This window comes from Mya arenaria, chromosome 5 (assembly GCF_026914265.1).
Source record: "Mya arenaria isolate MELC-2E11 chromosome 5, ASM2691426v1".
NCBI classification, from domain to species: Eukaryota; Metazoa; Mollusca; class Bivalvia; order Myida; family Myidae; genus Mya; species Mya arenaria.
Genome location: NC_069126.1, coordinates 44,245,051 through 44,269,881, shown reverse-complemented (window position 1 = coordinate 44,269,881; position 24,831 = coordinate 44,245,051). Strand labels below are relative to the sequence as shown.

The 24,831-nt window shown below is 33.4% G+C and overlaps 1 protein-coding gene across 2 annotated transcripts; it reads right to left on the bottom strand.

Annotated features, from left to right (window-relative positions):
* Positions 1 to 10,556: 10,556 nt before the first annotated feature.
* LOC128235398 (uncharacterized) lies at positions 10,557 to 24,253 on the bottom strand. Of its 2 annotated transcripts, XM_052950213.1 has the most exons (4): positions 24,227 to 24,253; positions 23,147 to 23,310; positions 22,753 to 22,845; positions 10,557 to 11,299 (listed from the first exon to the last, which is right to left on the bottom strand). In XM_052950213.1, the coding sequence occupies exons 1-4, from the start codon at positions 24,237 to 24,239 to the stop codon at positions 10,772 to 10,774; spliced, it is 798 nt and encodes a 265-aa protein (XP_052806173.1). In that variant the 5' UTR covers positions 24,240 to 24,253; the 3' UTR covers positions 10,557 to 10,771. The 2 variants fall into 2 exon arrangements, with proteins under 2 accessions (XP_052806173.1, XP_052806174.1); XM_052950214.1 differs by lacking the exon at positions 22,753 to 22,845.
* Between the last annotated feature and the right edge of the window lie 578 nt (positions 24,254 to 24,831).

Genomic DNA, 24,831 nt, shown 5'->3' with positions numbered 1-24,831 from the left:
CACATACTTTTATAAGGCTTGTAATGGCAAATGTAAAATTAGGTGGACACCTTGTAATTTTTATTTGTCAACATTGCTTTTTGGTCCGGTGATCTTGCTGGTAACCTAATGATATTTTTTGTCAATTGCTTCAAATTAAGCTACAAAGTGTTTAGTTAAGGAATGAATTGCGGGCTTGATGTCATTATCGGGGTATGCACGCTATTGGGCTGGTCAAAGTGTGTGGAGGCCGAAGGAGCCCGCAATTTATTACGTATATTTACACGAACAGTTCATTATTTCTTTTAAGAATTGTTAAAACAATACTTCATTTCATATATGAAAATCCTTTTAGTAATCCTTTCTTACCCATTCTGTAAATAGAACGACCCGACTGTAACAGGAAACATTTTATTAAATGACGTCACAATAACGCGGGTCAAGATCAACCATTTAAAATCACTTTTAAACGTGAAATTGAAACACTTATAGTAACAATACATGTAACATATTATAAAAAACAACCTTTCTTAAATGTTGATTCATATTTTACGGGACCTTGAAGGCTTCTGACACGATCCAAGCAATAACAAGATCATCAAAATCTATGTATATTGTTATGCAATGAATTGCGATTCGAACATATCCGCATATTTTGCGTTCATCGGATGATAACTGCAATTGCCGAAAGGCAGTTCATTTAAGGAATTGAAGATGAGGTGTAAATATAGCTCATTAAAGAATTGGCCAAGGATGTAGAAACACTTACATGACACACATGGTGCATCGAAAAAAGTGCTCCTCTGCCTAAACATTATGAACGTCACAAGATATTAGGGTTGAAAGGTCCTTTTAACAAAGATTGTTCAAATTAAACAAAATGGTACGAGGTAGCTTCCAACCAAGCAATACAGTCATTGTATGTTACCGCACCGGAAAAAGCATCAACAGAACGTGAGCTTGATAGTTAAAGAGGCGGCGATAGGCATCACCGCTAAGCAAAGTAGAAAGACTACTTTTAAGTCATTCTGAAACATTCTATTAAATGATGCTGGTCTTGACTGGACAGGCATCATGCAAGATAAGACTGACACAGGCAAAATGCAGCCACAATTATGACAATAATATTATAGACAAATAAAGAAAGTGACGAGGATGATTCTGCCGCATTTTGACAGGTAAGTTTTAGTAAGTTTGTTACTGAAATGTTAGGCTTTCTAACGTTTAAATGATCAATCGAAATAACAAAATAATCGTCAAGTTACATAATCGTTATACCCGAAGTAAACAAATGGTATTTTATTCTTATTTCCTACCACATTGTCGACAATAATGTATGCAACTGGATAATTCAGTTATGTTTTCATCATTATTTCTTCTATTTGTAAATCATACATAGGATCTATTTGTCCTCTTTCTTAGCGTTTGAGCAATACCTGGCAAATTTTGCTCTTTTTCTCAGTATCTCGATCTCTGTCATACATTTTCTGCAACTTTTGATCTTTCCTAAGTCGTTCTCTACGCTTCCTAGACTTCATTGTGTTAATGTTTTCAACAGTTTTTTCTTCATTTGTTTTCATATTTTCTATGTGATCTCTTTGGAAAAGGAAGCTTAACTACAAGGTTTTCCACTAGGGTACTAATCTCCTGTACAAAATTATAATCTGGAATATTTCCTATCCATATGAAAAAATTGTCCCCTGTGCACTGAAATGAAGCATATAATACCTTGCATATATAAAAGCATTACATGAATAATTTCAATTTGATTTGATGTTATTTAATTGTCATGATAAAATCAAAATAGAATTTTTAAACAAAATATGTTATCTTATGTGCCTCAATACTGAAACTGTATTTAAATTAATTTGATAAACCTTTAAAAGTAAACATTTAATGGCTTTATAATCAAATAATAAAAAAAAGGTTTTTATAACACACTAACCATTAAGTTGCTAAACTAGCAAGTGATGCCTAAATATAACATACACATTTCTCAGAATGTGGAAATCATATTTGTTAGTTTATGACATTTTATTGAAATCTGCTAAAACAGGATGCACAGGGGACATTGCTTTAAACCATGCAGATGCTTCGAATCTCTGTATGTGAGAGGCTGAAAACTGTTTTTGCATCTGTTGTAACTTTCTTCTCTGGTAAATACAGCAGAATATAATTTTATTGAAGAAATTATAGAAATCTGACAACTTACAACCGAAAAGGTGCACAGGGGACATTTTGGGATAATAAGTCATGCATCTGAGTTACGGACAAAATAATGTATGAAATAATAAAACTATGTTATTTATATAAAGCTGGCAGGTTAAAGTTATTAAAATAACATAGTAATTTAATATAAATAGTGCTTAAATGGAATGGTAGTGTTCTCAATGTGAATCGAATATTCTATCGTCTTTTTTAAATGAATAGGGGTCCGTCATATGACATTAAAATTTGGTTAAGATAATATTATTTTTTTTTTATTTGAAGTATGTTTTTTTTTAAATGAGAAAGGGTTAAGTTACATAAAATCAATAAAAAAAACTATATCATTCAGTTTCAAAAAATAAAACACATTTGAATAAAGGTCTTCATGTAAAATGTCACACTTTTTTGGGTGCACAGGGGACAAATTTAGCAACATATTCTTACATAACTTTTCTGCTGATTGAGCCATTCATTTGAAACTCAACAGTTTTCTTAACAAGATTAATAGGCCCATAATGCGCATGAAAACACTTCCCAAAAATGAAAGGAATAAAAGTTAGGAGAGATAAACGAAAAAGCCTCATTATTTTGAAAACCACCCACATATTCTTCTTTTGCAAAAAAATGAACAATGAATGAGGTGGGCAGTTGGAGTCTTTTTCAGCAGTTATAGCAGGAGTTCTGTTTATACGTTACTATTGCCAAACCAAAGACAGATCTATGTCAATCCCTTGCATATTCAACATCTTCTTGTGGACAAGATGTGGATGAAAAAGCTAGGCTTTGAGAAGAGTATACAGTATGCAGAGAGTTTACTTAAGATATCAATGTGCTCTAAAAATGTGTATTTGTATCTCACTGATGAAAAATAGAATTGAAAAACTTTTATTTGAATATTTTTGAACTTAAATTGTTGTTTTTCTACTCATTTAATGAAAAACATTTTATAGTAGGAATTATTATACCAGAAACTAGAGTTATTCTGTTATTTTTTCCTGTAAAATTCATTGCACTGAATATAAAAATGACATGTAAGCATTATAAGCAGGTATATATTGATAATAACACAATAATCCCTACAGTCGCAAGTTTTATTTAAATGACTAACCGTACGGACTATAGCCTTAAGCGTTTCAAAAGAAATTGTCTTCGCTTTCTTGTTGATGTCAGTGGCATGAAGGAAACCTGCTTTGGCCATTTCTCAAAAACTATCGCCAGATGCAGTATGTAAATGTGTAGCAACCTCCGTAACTATGTTTTAAATAACCTCTGAGTAAAATTCATTTTTGACATGATACAAACACACGAATACTTCCATTCTCTTCTCGGCACTCTTGTAAATTTGAATTAGATGAAGAAAGTCAAATATGGAGACGATCGGAGAAGAGGTTGGGACTGTGCCTACCTCATCTAGGAGTCGCCATAAAATTCCCTTTCTAGTAGCTGATGCCGATAAACCCGGATAGTTCTACCATTGGAAACAGTATCTTGAGCAGTTTTTTAAGCCAATGAAAAAAACATTTGAAATTGCCACCATTTTGTGAATTAAGTCATGGTAACATATGTCCTATCACCATAAATACATTCGCTATTCTACCTTTTATAAGAAATTAAAATCTCTATTAAGATTTAAGATTGAAGGATCCATCTATAAATACACTTAAGCTCATACAAATCCTTTGTCACGTTTTGGAAAAGGAAATTTTTCACTAGGTACTTTCTCTATCGGAGCTGCAAACACCGTCATTTAAATTTTGTGGCTTTCGACCTACTTACCTCTTAGAATAAAAGTGTGAGCCTCGTCGAGAAGAAACTTAATCTTGCGTTTTGGCCTTCGGACATTCATTGGCTGTTTTTATCTGATTAGACATTTGAAGTAAATACTTTCAAGAAGCAATACCGAAAATCTCATGATGATATCTCTAATATTTACATAAGCCAGAGATTATTTTGATAAACGCTATGAGACGCAAAAAAAATCGTATCATTTAACGGTGTTTACACAATTGCGTTGAATACAAATATACGGTATGTAGTAAACTCCTGCAAACTCTATATTGAGCGTCATTTAATAATTTTCTGCACAATTGATAATTCGGGTATTTTTTACTTTGGTTAACTTGTATTCAAACAGCTCACTGGCGCTATAAACCGGTAATAACTTGGGTCGCAGGTGTCGTTATTCTATAGACATGTACAAAAATGCCTTAAGGCGGTCCAGACGGTTAAGTGTACAGACAAGAAAATACCAATATATTTTTTATAAAGCTCGGATGATAGCTGAACAAACTAAACAGCACTATACTTTTATTATAATTGACAACAAACATTGATCCGACCATTTGAAATTAGGAGTGTATATGAACAGTATAAATTAAATGTTGGTAATAAAACATCAGAGAATATATATCAAACTTCAACCGACGAGACACGTGAAAGTAATTGTTCCAGTGTCGTGACCTACTCTGATGTTGGCTATGCGCAAATTAGTTGCTTAAACCGTAGTGACTATAAACGGTATCTCCAAGTAATGTGAAATCGGTATATAATGTTCAAAGTCTATAAAATTAACAAAAATACTGCAATGTAATTACGTTTGTTTCTTTTCCTAGCATTTAAATATCACATATACAGAACTACGAATGAGTCTGAATACAATCTTTATCTTTTTAATGTACACCAAACAGATCGAGGTAATCTTATACGCCGATTAATCGTCTTGCGAAATGTACACCCCGTTTGAATATATACAGGTCTAGTTTAGAGAACCAAGCATATCCTTGTAATAAGTTTTGGGACCTTCAGTTCCCTGCAAATATGTTGTTTTAAAATAGAAGTTATGTGATACTTTTGATGGTGTTTGTCTTCCATAGAAGGTATACGTTTGCTCAAACCAGAATACAATTATGTAGTAATATCATATAAAACTAAATGTTCTGTTTTTCAGACAGATAGAACTGTCCAACTTAATAGATACGTCATCGGAAGAGCGGTACACGGGCTTAAATTGTTACGGTTTGTTGATGTTGGGGCATGTGTGAGGTTGAGTTCCCGCAGGAAGTATTTATTGAATACATTGATCGTCCAATGGCGGTACAAACATTTTTATGAATACACAAGTTGATAGACAATTGTGTTATTGCTTTAACACCTCGTGTTGTGGCCGTAAGATCTTTATATGTTTTTGATAAATATTATGGAAAGTGTAAGAATGAGTGCTAATAAACAGGATTGACTCACTGTGATTTCCGGTTTATTTTTCACTGACTGTTCATTGGTGGTTATCATCCCAACATGTACCAATGATGAAATGTATTCATAGTTGTGTTATGTATGTTGTCTTGTAACGAGTTGTCTATTGCTGAGCGTTGATCCTTCGGCTTTAAACAGGATATTGGTTAATATCTAGGCTACTTGACTTGACCCTAACGTTTCCATTGTTTAATTCTCACAAAATACATAATTGTATAGTTTTTTTTTATTTTAGGCAGACCATTAAAATCAGAATGCTTCGTTTTTATGTGCCTAGCATGAACATTGGTATGTAAATTGGTTGATGCACATTGTCAGGAAATGTTACTGGTAACGCGCCGTAGTCAAGTTCAACAATTATCATAGACGATTACACCATGTTTGTTTTATTTCACAGTAACTTTACTTGATTGAAGGTCTTTTCTTAATTAAATGATACAAAATAAACTCATTTGTTAACAAACTAATTTCATTCAAAGAAGGTTGAATTATGTCAATGTCGTTTAATAATGTCTTTAGCCCGAATGGTTTGACTATCAATGTTGTCGAATTCAACCCTAATATTTGCTTAAGGCTTTGGAAGCAAAGATACACATGCGAATATGAGACAGACTTAGGACAGGTTCTATTTTCTCGTCTAGGAGCATCATTCCTTCGATAGAATGTATTTTGACTTTGAAATTACCGTATATGCAGTTATACCCATGTCCGTGAAAGTGCACTTTTAGCTTTCCGCAGTCTCGCACCACCTAATATGTTATTAAAAACAACAACAATTATATATTATATGAATGTGGATAAACTGTAAGTAAAATGTGCGCCTTATAACAGTTTCATTAAAAATATATCAATATAAAAAGTCAAATTAATAGTTCATTTTTAGATCAACCACAGTTAATAGGATTGCAAATCATGGCAAGATGATCCTATTGCTATACTTGCAATCCCAAAATTCAATAACTACTTGGAATGTGGCTGGTATTCGAACTGATATAATTCGGGACAAACCTTAAAATTTATGCACTGTCACTTCTTGTATCCAGAAAGTATAGACGCTTTGCATCGAATAGTACATCACGCAAGCTGATACTCGACGTAAGCGCCGTATAGTTTACATTGAGGTCGTAACAACTTAGTAATATGCAGGTACATGAAAAGGGCAAAAATGGCTTTCCTCAATTTTTTAATGGCTAAAACTTATTTTTCACAAATAAATAGAAACATAAAACAACATAATTCTAAAAATATCTCTTTTACCCATGTCATTAAAGGATCTTAAAGGGCCAATAACAGAAGTGGCAAACAATGAAGCTAAGATAATATAACCCGTAACAGACAGTCTCTTTGCGCCAGGTGTAGGCTGCACTTTTTTAGCTCTCAGTGTATTGTGATTTAGCAGCAAAACCAATGCTGGTATTAGACTGAAAATTGTCATGAAAATGCATGATTGTGACAAGAGTGCATATATGTGGATTTTATGTGGATTTTTAATTTGCTTTCGTGTTAATTTCAACTTAAAAAACAATACCATAGATTCAATTGGATTTAAATCCGAGTGCATTTTGCCATCAGCAATGATGGGTGAACACATGTCACGGAGAGTACAGTAGCTGTGATTTACACATAATTGGACAACCAACAACGGTTAGGCCTAATCCATTCATAATGGCAAGACTGAAAGAGTTAGGTATTCTATTGTACCCGAGGGGGGACTTCTAGAATGAGACGTGTTTGAGACATCAATCAGGGAGTCAAAATCAGCAACTTACAAACCCTGCCTGAACAGATCCCGGCTATTATAACTGTACCCAGTGCAAAAGTACCCACAGGCAATGTGAAAAATCAAAACAATGTGAATATTAAGTGTTCTAACATTAATGTTGTCAAAGGCCAGACAAATGTAAAAGTATGTTGCCTAAACATAAGATCTGTGAAGAACAAAACTCTGGCTATATGCGACTATATCATTTCTAATAATCTTGATATACTTGCTGTGACTGAAACATGGCTAGGTACATCGGTTGATAAAGCATGTATAATTGAACTTGTACCCACGGGCTATCAGATAAAACATGTCCCTCGTAGTGGGAGGTGTGGAGGGGGTGTTGCACTTATATACAAGACCTCCATAGACATCCGTATTGTGGAATCAAGTCGTGATAGTGAGTTCTCTAACTTTGAGTTCATGGACTGCAACATGACCATAAATGGCTATTCATTACGTATAGCAGTGATATATAGGCCTCCACCAACACAGAAAAATGGTTTTCAGACCAGCGACTTTCTTGAACAAGAATGACCAGTGTTTCTATCAAGATATGCAACTCAAGATAAGAACGTCATTATTGTGGGTGATCTTAACTTCCATCTAGACAAACCTGCTGACAGGGATTCTGCTAGGTTCATCAGTGTCCTTGACTCATGTGGAATGCGGCAACATGTCTGTGAACCCACACATATTGGTGGACATACTTTAGATGTTGTGATCACCAGGGATACCGAGAACATAGTCTCTAATATAGATGTTACCGATCCCGGTCTATCTGATAATTCTGGAAAAGTAGCATGTGACCATCTAGCAGTGAATTTTAGTGTCAAAGCTGCGAGACCTGCTCCTGTCAGTAAGACTGTATCTTTCAGAAAATTACGCTCCATAAGCATTTATGCCTTTAAAACTGATATTCAAACCTCAGAAGCTTTAAGCAATGCTCTACAATGTACAGACATTGATGACCTTGTTCGTGTGTATAATGATGAACTGTCAGCACTTATTGACAAGCACGCTCCGTTACGCACAAAAATTATTACTCTTAGACCATCTTGCCCTTGGTTTAATGATGAGCTACATGATGCAAAACATTTGAAACGAAAGCTCGAACGACAATGGCGTAACACCAAATTAACAATTCACCATGAAATATACAGGAACCAATGTGGCATTGTCAATAAACTTCTTAAACAAGCTAGAGTCAACTACTACTCTGACAAAGTAGAGTCATGTAACAACGACCAGAAAAGTCTTTTCAAAGTAACTAAGCATCTGTTAGGTGATTCAAAAGATGTCATTTTACCTTCCAACAAATCCGCTAAGGAATTAGCACAAGATTTTAGTGATTTTTTCATCAACAAAATAGACACGATAAGATGTGATATATCTGCTCGTAATTTGTCTGACATCAGTGCCATGCACATTGAATCTGTTCAGGTACCGTTAGAAAGTCATATGACAGAGTTTTCTCCAGCTACATCCAAGGAAGTGAAACGGACCATCATGAAATCTCCAAATAAATCTTGTGAACTAGACACCATACCAACATGGCTATTGAAATCATGTGTTGATGAACTCTTACCTGTTTGGAAGAAAATCATCAATTCTTCTCTAGATTCTGCATATGTTCCGAAATCATTTAAGAGTTCACGTATAAGACCGCTTTTAAAGAAGCCAAACCTTGATCAAAACACTCTAACCAACTATAGACCTGTCTCCAATCTCCCGTTTATTTCAAAGGTTCTAGAGAGAGTAGTCGACAGCCGTGTTGAGAGACATTTGACACTGAACAATCTTCACGAGGAACATCAATCTGCATATAGAAAGTTTCACTCAACCGAAACAGCTTTACTCAAGGTACAGAGCGACATTTTTCAGTCTCTAGACCAGAACAAAGTTGCAATCCTAGTGTTACTGGATCTTTCGGCGGCTTTCGACACTATTGATCATATCACGCTGCTTTGTCGTCTAGAACATGATTTTGGGATAACCGGTAAGCCACTTGCATGGATGACATCTTATTTAAAGGATCGTTATCAAACTGTTTGCATCGATGGGGAACTTTCCAATCCAGTGCTTATGAATTACAGTGTGCCGCAAGGATCTGTGTTAGGACCCAAAAATTACATTATGTATACTAAACCAGAGGGTGCTATTTGCCGAAACCATGGATTAGGTCATCATTTCTACGCTGATTACTCTCAGTTATACTTATCATTTGAACCTGCAGACGAGATTACACAAGTTGAAGCTGTGCGGCAAGTAGAAGCCTGTCTCAACGATATTGTCTCCTGGATGCACCACAATATGCTTAAATTAAATGCGAACAAAACAGAACTTATACTGTTTAGCTCCAAGGGCAATGCAGATTGTATCATGGACTTGACTATAAAGATGGGCGATTCCGAGATAAAACCAACATCTTGCGTAAGAAACCTAGGGGTTTTCCTGGATTCCAAAATGGACATGGAGCAACACGTTAATGCTGTTTGTAGATCTTGCTATGCTCAATTACGACAAGTAGGCCACATAAGACAATATCTAACCAGTGATGCAACTAAGACTCTTGTGAACTCTCTTGTAACATCCAGACTTGACTACTGCAACTCCCTGCTCCATGGCCTTCCTAACACAACCTTGAACAAACTTCAAATCGTCCAAAACACGGCAGCTCGTATCATTACAAAGACTCCTCGATTCAACCACATCACACCAGTTTTAAAGGAACTTCACTGGCTTCCTGTGCAATACCGGATTGATTTTAAAATACTGACACATACCTATAAAGCCTTAAATGGTCAATCGCCTTGCTACATCAAAAACATGTTAAAGATACATAGACCACAGCGTGTTTTGAGATCCCAAAGTGACACTCTCACTCTTGTGATACCAAGATCCCGTACTGTTACATATGGTGATCGTTGCTATGCAAATGCTGCTCCAAAGTTGTGGAATGCGCTTCCACTGGGAATACGGAACTCGAACACCTTAGACTCTTTTAAAAGATCTCTGAAAACTCATTTCTTTTTGAAAATATATGGTAACTGATGATTTCGTATATCTGACACATCTATGCCAAAGCTTGTCATTGTTGTTGTTTTTTTATATAAGGATATTTTACTTGGTTTGTGATAATATGTTTGATTTTATGTCTTATATGAATATCTATTTTTTTTTAAATGATTGTTTTATGCTCAACTTGTACGATTGATGCTGTTTTTAAGCTGTATGCCTGTATTTATATTATGTATAGCAATGTAAAGCACTTTTGAACGTATGTGCCATATGAAAAGAGTGCTATATAAATGTGGTATAATAATAATAATAATAATGGTATGATCGACTAAGATCCTTTAATAAACAGGCCCCATGGATCGTACAATAAAATAGTGATTTCAAACATGTGTTCAAACATCGGGATGTTCATAGCGTCTCAAACAAGAAGTCATGCGTCGTTATGCTGGAGCAGACTCACACATACGCACTGTGTTTCATACAGTGCATCAGTAAACAATAAACGGTGTCAATAATTTTGTTACCACTATAGGTGAAAAAATCGGCGCCCTAATTCACTGAATAATAGCTCGGCGGAGGATCCGTGGGGAACGAATGAGCGGATAGGTGATATACTCCACCCATTGGATAGATGGTCGACCGCGAAGGGTTCAATACATTATGAGTTCTTTGTGATCTTCTTTGCTGGTTTAGCTCTTGTTGAAGTCGTAGGTTCTCTTGAAGTAGTCTGTTTTCTTCCGTAAGACTTTGTATAATGGCATTCGTACCCGTCCCATCATTATGTAAAACCCCAGTTTGTGTGTCAAATGTTGTCTCAGCTGCACCAGTTCGATGATCATTAATATGCACACCAAAATAGCGTCCATAAGTGATAACAATACGTATGCCAAATATATTAACACCTAGCGTCAATATACAGCAAGCAATCGTTATACCAGAAAGGGCTTCGACTTTGTCCTCATATCCAGTTGGTTCGTCTGGACCGGATACAAACCCAGATAGACTAACGACGGCGAAGAATATACCGAAGAAACAGCCGATGCAAAGAAATATGGACAGCGCATAGTGGCCTTTAATCTGAAAAAGGTATATATTTTTTTATCAATTTATTACTGAAAAACAGCTGTAAACGCTCCAGAATTGCTAAACTGAAAAAGCCGTTTTCTTTCATATGGCATCAGGTTTTGCATAGTATAAAGGTTAAAAGCATCATTAGTTTAAGCCGTGGCATTTAGATGTAAATTATATATTAGGAAAGCTCAGTTTATCAACGTTATAAAAGAAAAAGTCGCTTTTAGGTTTTAATAACGTTATTGATATAAAATACTGATGCATATGTTGTTATATTTACACCTCAACTTCCATTCCTTAAATGAACTGCCTTTCGGCAATTGCGTTTATCAATCGATGAACGCAATATTTCTGATGTTCGTATCGCAATTCATCGCAAAACATGAAAACTATTAATCTTGTTATTATTTGTATTGTGTCAGCAGGTCCCGTAAAGTATAAACAAGTGGTTGATCTTTTCCCGCGTTATTGTGACGTCATTTGAAAAAATGTTTCCGGTTACAGTCGGGTCGTTCTATTTACAGAATGGGTAAGAAGGATTACTGAAAGGTTTTCTTAAATGAAATGAAGTATGTTTTATATATTGAAATAAATCAACTAATGGTGTAAATATAAGAAATAAATGGCGGTATTGATGTCATTATCGGGGATATGAACACAATTGGGCTGGTCAAAGTACGCGCGGAGTTCTTTCGGACTCCACAATCTTTGACCAGCCCATTAGCGTTTATACCCCTAAAATGACACCAACCCTGCAATTTATTCCTTATATGATTTATAACGGATACTGTGATAATGATCGCTGTAGTCTCTTATTTTAAACAAAATCATCAACGTTACTTGTCTAAGCTGTAAATTGACATCAATCAATAATTTCATTTCATCAACAACAAAAATAACACATTAAAGTAGATATAGTATAGCCTTTCCTTAGACATTAAGAACTATTCATTAGTTAAACATCAATTCGTTTTATGAAGTTTTTAAAAAATAATAATTTGACAGCATCGAAAAAAGTGCTCATCTGCCTTAGAATTGTGAACGTAACAATACTTTATGATTTAAAAGATTATTTTAATATACAACAAAAAATGCACAAATAAAAAAGATGGTACGATGTAGCTTCCAACAAAGCAATATACGAAATAGTTTGTGACTGCACCGAATAAAGCATTTACAGAACGTGAGTTTGAGCATTAAGGAGACGGTGATAGGCATTACCGCTAAGCAAAGTCGAGAGGCTACTTTTAAATCATTGTGAAACGTTCTATTTAAATGATACTGATCTCGACCGGACTGGCATCATACAAGATAAGGTTGACACAGGCAGCATGCAGTCACAGCCATTGACAAGGAATATCTATTCACATCAGAGAATAGGGATAAAGACTAATAAAGAAATTGATATTTGAGGATGTGATTCAATCATCCTCGAGCCCTTTGGCAAGTGGCATTGAAATGGTGAAGACAAAGTATGGTTTCAAACGATTCTGTGTTTAGAATGTTAGGGGTTAAAAAGACGCTAATCCTATACTATGCATCAAAGAACCATTGGTGGTCCAATTGGCTGGGGCGATATGATTATCGGAATTGATTAAGGCTATTACTCTTTTGAGCTTAAAACAGGGTATCGTCATTAAACTGCCTTCATTCCCCGAAAATAACTATACTTACTCAAGGCAATGCACTCCGGACTATTTAACGTCCCTGCAACGTTTGAAAGGTTGATTAAATCGGTTTATGCAGTCTTAAATTGTCAATCCAGTAAATTTGAGATAACCGCAAATGATAAAGTCAAAATGAATTTGCAGACTAAATTGAAAGCTTATACACGTCAAATATGTGATACCGTTCTCAATGAAGATTAAATGTTCTGGTTGTGAAAAAAATAATAGAATTTAGATAAAAAATTTGAGAAATGGCCAGATTGGAAATGGACTTGGTAATAATGACTGAGTTTACTCAGCATACACAATCATCTTAGCTTATCTCAAGCGATAATATGAAGCAAAGAGTGAGGAAAAACATTCGCCATAATGTTCTAAGAAGAGCGGCATGTTTGTTGTAAATGATTTGCTTTGCTCATTCCATCGGGAAGAAAAATCTCACAAATTTTCAGCAAGTATTAAAATAAAATGATCTCACTATACTACCCGCACCAATGGCTTAAGTAAACATCCTTTCTATAATGGAAACGGTCTAACGTATCAGGGCAGAGAACGATGACAAACTTTTGTTGTGAAATATGCCTGGTAGATTGTCAAAGTTCGAAACATCACATGTGTTTGTTTTGTCAACCGATGAATCAACGACAGATATATATGGTTGGTTTTCAAAATAATGAGGCAAAAGTGTGAGGGACATAGGGGTTGAAAATTCAAACCCAGTTTTCATGATTGTCACCTTTTTACATGAAAGTAAATACTTCAAATTACACAAAAACAACTTTGGGAAAGTATCAGGAAATACAAATAAAAAATATTTTGACCTTAAATCCAAATATTGCGAACACTTCTTACAATATGGTTGATTTATGACAAGAACCTTGCATAAATCATATGTGCTTTTTCTGAATTATATAATCAGTAATTGGTACATGTGTGTAGTCATGTGCATAATAACTCAGTTGTTCAAGAAAAATAAAAAAATAAACACATTTTGTCTAAATTTGAAACCAAAAATAACTTGTTACCTCACAAAGTTTTTGCTGTAATAAAAACAAGAATCAAATAAGGGAAAATCTACATAAACCTCACCTTATGCATCCTTATAGACCACAAACCAAATTTCAAGAATGTATTGTAACTTACATTCTTACAGTTAAATTTTTCAGTTCAAAATTGAACTATTTTTCGGTGCACAGGGGACACATATTGAAAGCCAATATAATATGCATTGTGTTATGTTTTTCACTTCCATGTTAATTAAATAATGATTTGTGATCAACTTAAGACATTTCTGTGTATATTATAGAGTGTATTCCTCAAAATTTATTCAGTATCACATTTTTCACAACAATTTCCTCAAAATTCAACAGCATGTAATGATGCAAATGGAAAATAGTGGCTAAGAGAACAACTTTCAGCAAACAATCACATATATAAGATTTATTACTTCATACTGAGTCTAAAAATAAGAAAATATCATCAATGGTAATATAAGTACTAGAATTCATACATGTTTAATACTTTGTTAAATAATGGAAAGGGTGCACAGGGGACAAATCATAATGCAAGTAATATTTTTTAATTATGTAATTATTTTTGTAGCTTAACTTTTCCTGGTAAACATTTTTACAATAAGAGGAACTGTACTTTCAGTAAAGCTTGAAAAAATACTGTAAATGTTTAAAAGATTATATAAGAGCCTACAAAACGAAATTTCTAAATTTAAAAGATGTCTCTTTGCCTTTGGCATCCTACACAGTAGAATAGTATCTTTTTTATTAGGCATTATTCAAGAATTAAATTCAAGAAAATTCTCAATTTTTGGTTTCCACAAGGATTTAAATTCACCTGGCTTTGACATGGTTTTACTTTGGTCCATTTTTAGGTGCTCAAATTGTCAAAGACTTTTCTTGTAACTCCACATATTGTTAGCATTGCTTGTGTAAACTAGCTGCCTTTTTATTTTTTTCCTGATTTAGTTGGTGTGCCTACTTTTCTTATGACTATGAGTGACAGACATCACCAATGCTTTCTGAACTGATGCTGCTTCCTCTGTGTGAATTCATACCTTCGCATTAAAACCTTTCTTCTTTTATTCTGTCTGTCATTTTCTGGACTTTTGTTGTTTCCTCAGTTCACTTCATTTTATTTCTCCCTGCCCCTGCTTCTTTAGTTTCTCCTTTTCTTCTATTTGTAAATCATACATAGGATCTATTTGTCCTCTTTCTTAGCGTTTGAGCAATACCTGGCAAATTCTGCTCTTTTTCTCAGTATCTCGATCTCTGTCATACATTTTCTGCAACTTTTGATCTTTCCTAAGTCGTTCTCTACGCTTCCTAGACTTCATTGTGTTAATGTTTTCAACAGTTTTTTCTTTATTTGTTTTCATATTTTCTATGTGATCTCTTTGGAAAAGGAAGCGTAACTACAAGCTTTTCCACTAGGGTACTTATTTCCTGTACACAATTATAATCTGGAATATTTGCTATACATATGAAAAAAATTGTCCCCTGTGCACTGAAATGAAGCATATAATACCTTGCACATATAAAAGCATAACATGAATAATTTCAATTTGATTTGATGTTTTTTAATTGTCATGATAAAATCAAAATAGAATATTTAAACAAAATATGTTATCTTATGTGCCTCTTATCTGAAACTGTATTTAAATTAATTTGATAAACCTTTAAAAGTAAACATTTAATGGCTTTATAATTAAATAATAAAAAAGTATTAATAACACACTAACCATCAAGTTGCTAAACTATCAAGTGATGCCTAAATATAACATACACATTTCTCAGAATGTGGAAACAGCACCATATTTGTTAGTTTATGACATTTTATTGAAATCTGCTAAAACAGGATGCACAGGGGACATTGCTTTAAACCATGCAGATGCTTCAAATCTCTGTATGTGAGAGGCTGAAAACTGTTTTTGCATCTATTGTAACTTTCTTCTCTGGGAAATACAGCAGAATATAATTTTATTGAAGAAATTATAGAAATCTGACAACTAACAACCGAAAAGGTGCACAGGGGACATTTTGGGATAATAAGTCATGCATCTGAATTACGGACAAAATAATGTATGAAATAATAAAACTATGTTATTTATATAAAGCTAGCAGGTTAAAGTTATTAAAATAACATAGTAGTTTAATATAAATAGTGCTTAAATGGAATGGTAGTGTTCTCAATGTGAATCGAATAATCTTCTTTTTTAAATGAGGGGTCCGTCATATGACATTAAAATTTGGTTAAGATAATACATATTTTTTAATTTGAAGTATGTTTTTTTTTTTAAATGAGAAATGGTTAAGTTATATAAAAAACAATAATAAAATACTATATCATTCAGTTTCAAACAATAAAACAAATTTGAATAAAGGTCTTCATGTAAAATGTCACACTTTTTTGGGTGCGCAGGGGACAATTTTAGCAAAATATTCTTACATAACGTTTTTGCTGATTGAGCCATTCATTTGAAACTCAACAATTTTCTTAACAAGATTGATTGGCCCATAATGCGCATGAAAATACTTCCCAAAAGTGAAAGGAATAAAAGTTAGGAGAGATAAAAGAAAAAGCCTCATTAATTTGAAAACCACCCACATATTCTACTTTTGCAAAACAATGAATGAGGTGGGCAGTTGGAGTCTTTTTCAGCAGTTATAGCAGGAGTTCCGTTTATACGTTACTATTGCCAAACCAAAGACAGATCTATGTGATCAATGTCAATCCCTTGCATATTCAACATCTTCTTGTGGACAAGATGTGGATGAAAAAGCTAGGCTTTGAGAAGAGTATACAGTATGCAGAGAGTTTACTTAAGATATCAATGTGCTCTAAAAATGTGTATTTGTATCTCACTGATGAAAAATAGAATTGAAAAACTTTTATTTGAATATTTTTGAACTTAAATTGTTGTTTTTCTACTCATTTAATGAAAAACATTTTATAGTAGGAATTATTATACCAGAAACTAGAGTTATTCTGTTATTTTTTCCTGTAAAATTCATTGCACTGAATATAAAAATGACAAGTAAGCATTATAAGCAGGTATATATTAATATTAACATAATAATCCCTACAGTCGCAAGTTTTATTTAAATGACTTACCGTACGGACTATAGCCTTAAGCGTTTCAAAAGAAATCATCATTGTCTTAGCTTTCTTGTTGATGTCAGTGGCATGAAGGAAACCTGCTTTGGCCATTACTCAAAATCTATCGCCAGATGCAGTATGTAAATGTGTAGCAACTTCCGTAACTATGTTTTAAACAACCTCTGAGTAAAATTCATTTTTGACATGATACAAACACACGAATACTTCTATTCTCTTCTCGGCACTCTTGTAAATTTGAATTAGATGAAGAAAGTCAAATATGGAGACGATCGGAGAAGAGGTTGGGACTGTGCCTACCTCATCTAGGAGTCGCCATAAAATTCCCTTTCTAGTAGCTGATGCCGATAAACCCGGATAGTTCTACCATTGGAAACAGTATCTTGAGCAGTTTTTTAAGCCAATGAAAAAACATTTGAAATTACCACCATTTTGTAAATTAAGTCATGGTAACATATGTCGTCCTATCACTATAAATACATTCGTTATTCTACCTTTAATAAGAAATTAAAATCTCTATTACATTTCAATTTCCAAACAAAGATTATACGCTGTTTTAACTTGTCAAGTGACTACCCACACTTGCATAATAATTTTCTTCATTTAAGTTTGTTGTTGTTGTTGTCGTTTTTTTTCTTTCCAGTGTAAAATTATAATTTGACTTACATATGATTTTTTATTAATCCATATTTTCCGGCTTTGTGCAGTGTAGAGAGTTTGCCGATTACATAAGGTCGAGTTTGAGATAATGGATCCATGAAACAGTTGGTTTTATCTGAAAACCCTTTCAAAGTCGGCATCAAGGGCATGTACCTCGATCGGCTAAGGTCTTTTCATGGCATAATCGGAGAATACTACAGAAATGACATTGACACTGGCATAACTTGCCCAAGATCGTTTTAACCAAAGAATTGAACAGATGTGGACATGCTTATTTACTTTTTAACGATGTTTGTTTGCTCTTGTGTTGTGTTTGTCATTCAGAAAATAAAAATAACGCTCCATTTATCCATCTAAGAAAAATGAAGGATTTAAAAGGTGATTTGTTACAGTTACAATGGTAGCAAAAGTCCTTGTTATATCAGTACCATTTCATATTTACAAATGAATCAATTTTTGCATAGCAGGGTGAAATTTGTTTTTTAACTATTGTTGTCTATTGTACAATAACCGAATCATCTAGTTGTGGATATTTTACCGATTTCCCTTGATAGCTTAATTTCAACCCATTTCTGAATGCGAGTAAAAAGTGGTTCATTTTATATATCTTTTTTATACAAAACACAATTTACTCTGATGAAGGCAGGTTTTGTAAGAACAATGTCATTATTGATACAGGCTCAGCATGAAATCAAATCACCTTAGAAGTAGTTTTCATTAACAGTGCATTTGATATTCAAAGACCACTTTATAGATATATGTTTGTGCACCAGCTGTTTATGCGAAAGACCCAGGACACGAGTACATGTACTCTGAACATTGTTTCAGACAGAATAATCTACTTCTCTGACATACAACTTGTAACTGAGTCGTCGAAAGCTGTTGTTTAATACACAACATTCCACATCGAGTCAGATTTAGAGTATCAAATTTTAATGTTATTTTTTTTTTCATTTCGAATCATATATATATATATATATATATATATATATATATATATATATATATATATATATATATATATATATATATATATATATATATATATATATATGGTCAAATCCACATGTACTTTCTTCACTCCAAATTCTCAAGTACAACCTGTTTACTGCCATAATCGATAAATTTTGGCTATCTAATGTCTTGTCTTGTTGATGTCCCAAGAAGCAGAAAATATTATAAAACTGTTTAATAACACAATCGCACTTCCTGCGTTCAGGGTTTTTTATTCATTTATTTTCTTGCCTCATGAAATGAAATTAAATATTATCTCTTGTAAGTTATGATAAGTCGAACCTCAAAATGACATCCGAAAACTCAACTTGTCCGAAATGAATGATTGTAATTTACCTTGACATTAACTTCTTTACCATGTGGTCTTATTCAAGAACCTGCTTTGAAGTTCAGTTACAGGATAGTATGTACCATATGCATGTGTTAAAACATAATTCAGACGGTTTGACAAATTAGTTATTTCCAAGAAAATTTTATTTCCGATTTGTTATTGGTAACATTCTCAAGTTATCGACTTCCGTTTCTGGATGATAGAATATGCCAGTTTGATTTACTTCTGGAAAACAAAACTTATATCGTGTTCTTCTTAAAGGTTTTGTTCAGAAAATTAAAAGAAAATAATTATAAAACATTTATCTTTAAGAAATACTATGAAAGAAATAGTAGTCTGTCACTGCAAAATTATAGGTGCGGGCACTAACTACAAGTTATATTTGATGAGCATGATATCCCATTATTTTAGAACGAAATTGTTAAAGCTGAAGAAAGTGAGGAAAATGAATTGAGGAAAAACAGTTGGACAGGACTGAGTATTAAATGAATTTTTGAAATACATTTCTTTATGGTTTAGAATGAAGAGATTATAAAAAATGTGTACTTTTTTAACGAAATGTTTGATATGAAATACTTTTCCAGAAAATTGTATGAATGCTTTTTCATACCTTTGCACATAAATGGTGATGTGGAAAATGTAAACAATTAAAGAGATATACCTTTGTTAAGGACACTTGTCAAGTTGTAACAAAATGTTATTGAGAGACATAAGGAATGGTTTACAACAAATTATTTTTATATTAAGGCATAATCCGGCTTAAGAAATTAGATGGGAAATGTAGACAATATATTTGTATTACATGGTATATATATATATATATATATATATATATATATATATATATATATATATATATATATATATATATATATATATATATATATATATCATTTGTTAAACAAGTTGTAGGCAGCCATTTTTTTGACTTTACAAAGGCAATACTGTCAAAGAAAGTGTATGGTATAAATTGAAGAATTTTAATAGGAAAAAACTATGTGTTTTATCTAATAGTGCCAATGCATGAACAAAAGGGTGAAATATACAAATCCGATAAGTAATGACTTTTCATTTCTAGTCTGTGTACAACAGGGTGAATATCTATATGTTTATGTTGTTTGTACCTATATGATAAAGAACAACATTTTATGCTTAATGGCCACGATACTGCTGATTGTTGAAGATGGAAACTACGTGTCAATATCAATAAAACAAAAACATATGATCTTTAAAAAGGGGGAACATGTCAGGAGAATTATAAGATTTTTGTATTAAGGACAACAATTGGAGATTGTGAAAAAACCTAATAAGGAATAGTATTCACAAATTGAGGCTCTTTCAGTACAACGTTTGAAGCTGGTCATATTATAAATGCTTTATTATCAAGTTAAATTTACTGGTATGTACAGTAAGTCACCATTTGTCTTTTTTTAAATTAACTAGCATATGTGTTAAATTATGGTTGTGAAGTTCGGGGTTTACAAGAAAATTTTAAGGTATTGAGTGTTGAAATCTTTGAAAAACACCCCTGTTGTTGGAACTCAACCTCAGAATAACTTTACTACAAGAGAACTTGGTTGATCTCAATAAAAAAGTTGTTAAAGATAAAGATCAATGTTCTGATCATTGTATAAATATATATTATAATCTTTTGGATTCCATGCTTATGTCAAAGTCTGGGTGATTTACATATTTTTAATATGAATTTCATTTCTTCTTTGAATGAACTTTGAATAACAATTTAAGAAGACAATATATTAGCAGCTACAATTGGATTAGACCAAATATACACAAATTGAGCCGATAACACATATAAATGAGACTATATGCAGAAGGTTATCTATGTTTACCCATAAAGCCGTTACTTTAAGGAATACAGTCTTCTTTGTTTAAAAACATAATATTATTATACATGATATTATGATGCTTCTAACCATCATCTCCTTGCTATCTTGTATTTGTTTAATATTTGTGGTGTCTAACTACAAATTATATAAAGACATGTCTTGTACTGTTTACTCTTGAAATCTACTGTTTCTGACTTTTTCACAAAACGTTCTCACTTATATGCTTCGTTAGATCGAAAACACAAAGACAGTAGTTCTCAAACATGTGTTTCTTATTAAGTAATATTTTAAGAACTACCAAAACAAAAATGTCTTTTTTGCTCCTTTGTACCTCTGCACTTCGCCACATAAATCAATGATATTGCCTTTGAATGATATTTGATGGACCTGCATGTGGATGATGCTACTTTATTCTTATCATACCGAATAAATTAACGTGCTTTACACATTAAGTAAAAAAGCGCATCGAAGTGGTGAAAACAATATGACTGTTTTATTGTACAAATGTCGTATAAATACGGATTCATTAACAGAAACGCTCCGAGGAAGCCAATAATTTGCCTCAAGATGGTAATGCCAGAGGAGATTATGACCAATGATATTGACGAACGTACTAATGTTATGCCAGAGAAAATTTGTCCAACATTAGTGACGAGCGTACCGATGCTTTGCAAAAGATTATATGTCGAACGATAGTGACGAGCGTATGTGTGGTCGATGCTTTGCAAGCCTAAATGATGTCAAGGGATAAAGACGAGCGTTCAGGTACTTTTCAAGAGATGATGATGTCCAATGAACATTCGAAAAGTAGTGATGCTGCAAAATATGAAGAAATGCACACTGAGAAAGTTTAAAACCCGGATATAATTCTTCAATAGTATCCTGCAACACTTGCAACATATTATTCCGAGTAGAAAAAAATTACCACGTACACCTTGAAGTTAATACTTTGGAACACCCACTTCATTGCAACTGATGCGAGAAGAGAGTCACTGAGAGTGAAATCCATACATGTATCTTTCATTGCAACTGTTATGAAATAATGGAAACGGATAAGGTTACGATTTTTTCATTAATGATTCCTTATCTCAAAAAGCTATCATGTTCTATAATTTCCATTTTGCACTTTATAGATATTTTACTCGGTCCTTGTTTTACAGATAATTTTGTCGAGTTATCGATGATTTTCAATCGAAACTATTTTACATAAAACTTATGTCAAAAACTACAGAAACAAGCTCAGTAGCAAACAGTTTCAACATAAACCCGGTTTACTGGCACTGGGTAAACGCCAAAGACATAGAACACAAAAACAAAAATCAGAAACAAGAAACATAGAAGAACAGCACAAAACTCCATAAACAGCAAAAGTCCTGTCGTTTATCGTACAGCGTACACAAAACTCGTACACAAATCGTATACATAAAGCCTGTGTAGTGAGAGAAAGTTGACTGAAGGCTCCTATTTGTAGCAAATTTATTATTTTCCTTAGAGGTAAATTGACCATTGTTAACGTTTCTTATGACACAAAGAAATCACACGTGAAGGTATATATCAATCTTCTTTAGAAATGAAGAGTTATTTAGAATTCAAAAATAAACGAGAAAATGAGATCACATTGAGGATCGGCAAAGCTCATCGACTAAGCATATAGCTTGATGAAAACTTAAATGACCCAATGTAAACTACCACACGTGTTAGTACCTTATAAATGCAGTTGATCGCTGTTTTTTATTGCTATAGATAGATAATCTGGGCGGTTAATGATATTTTGATATTGATATCTCCCTTTTTTAATTCTTCGACACTAACCGTGCTTTGAATTTCTCTTTTCTTGATGTCATCATTGTCGATATCGCCGCCTTTCGAAACGATTCTGGTAGACACCATTGTGTGGATCAGACCCTGTAAAATGTAGGAATCGTAAACAACCTCCTCCTCCTCATCATCATCGTCGGCATAATCGTCATCATCATCATCATCATCATCATCATCATCATCATCATCATCATCATCATCATCATCATCATCATCATCATCATCATCGTAACCACCACCGTGAAACCACCACCACCACCACCACCATCATAATCATCATCATCATAACCAATCATCATCATCGTCGTCGTCGGCATCATTATCATCATCATCAACAACACCATGACACCTCCACCACCACCACCATCTTTGTCATCATCATACGTACCAAACATCCGACAATAAAGCATCCGAGGTAATATGGTGGTCCAAATCCGTTTTCCGGGTACATGGTAACGGCGATGATTCCCATGATCAAGAGTCCGGCAGTCAACAGTCCCATCAGACCGGCTAAAATCTTGTATCTCTTAAGAGCCACTACACGGCCTTCCTCTGTTAAAATTATCAACGTTCATGTTTTGTTATGCATTCTTTCAAATAACGACAGGTTTTAGTTTTGTTGTTGATGGTGTGCGTTTAAATCAGTAGATAACGAGCGACCATGCCATTTGCAAGGAACAGTTGCAAAACACTGAATTATCAAGAAGGCGATGAATTATATATATTTATTTACTTGTAATATTATGATTTTAAACCAAATGTCATTTCAATAATCATTTGACCATTGATTCCCTTTTATTGATATTTTTTTATAAAAGCTCTGATAAATTTATATGTATATCAAACGAGTACATGTTTCTGACAATGTTTTTGTAGTAGACAAGTAAGATTTTGTGTGATTATTGAACAAATGTGAGGTCATGGTAATAAATCTAGTTCAAGCACCCAGTAGACTCATGTACCATTCAACCCGTGTTTCACTAACCGTTCAAATTCGGTGATCCCATCATTTATCGGTAAAGCTATTTTGATAAGTATGTGGTCTGTTTATGGTGTTTATGTGGTGTTTTAGATGTGTGTCTCTAGTTCATTGCTGTTTGGGTTCTTGCCTTGCGCCTCTGAACAGTGTTTATTGTTGAATTATTGATTACAGGGCTTATCCATGTAGGTTTAATTGTATTAATAACAAGAATGATATGTTTATCAAAACAATCTTTTAATGGATCGAGACAGATACATTCGACCAGAACAGAACGTACATGTATATACTTATTATCACTTTTAAGAATCTAATCTAGTTTACTGTATAAAGATACGTAGAAATAGAACAATTGCGATAAATAATCACTATTTTACCTTTTAAACTGTTTGATGTTCAAATAAAGAAATATTCATTTAAATCTAACAGAATAAACGTACGAAAATATATAACAGTTGTATATGGTTTATTGATACAAAAAGAACGTACCTTCACTTGCCATTTGTTAATGTCTACGATATATGCACCGGAGTATTGTACTTCCGTTTTATTACGTAATAAGAATGGGTGAATTCAGGTGATTGTATTTCAAAAAAGTAGTTCAAGTACATAGGTATAAACAATACAAACCCATTCATTACAAATATCTGATCGATACGCATTCAGAGTGATCCACAATGCCCTAGTATGGCTTCGATAAACAGCAATGAACGTATACAAGAAACATGGTAGGGTAGAAAGTTAAGCAATGGTTCTCTATTATTTATTTGATTGTTGCCGTATATGCATTCAATTTCATGAATAGTTGGAGCAATATACGCTAGTTGGAAGAGAAAATGTTAAAGGAGTATACTGTTTTGTCAAACATCCACGGTTTAAAACAAAACAAAAAATACAAAGAAAAAGTCATCGAACATGCAAACTAAATGATCGTAACAATGCTAAAACATAATTTAAATTTTAAATATGAGCTAAACGTGTTATCATTAATAATATTAATAATAATTTGACAGAAAACCTAAAATATGCTATTGAAAATCATCGCAATAACTTGGATTAGCAAAACTATTTTCAAATGAATATGTAACGTGCCG

Bases quoted from the DNA above. Each gene is read 5' to 3' on its own strand.
- LOC128235398 (XM_052950213.1), bottom strand. The intron at 22,846-23,146 runs GTACGTATGATG...TACATTTTACAG, and splicing joins GCTTTATTGTCGGATGTTTG to GGTCTGATCCACACAATGGT. The intron at 11,300-22,752 runs GTTAGTGTCGAA...TACCTTTTTCAG, and splicing joins AAAGAGAAATTCAAAGCACG to ATTAAAGGCCACTATGCGCT.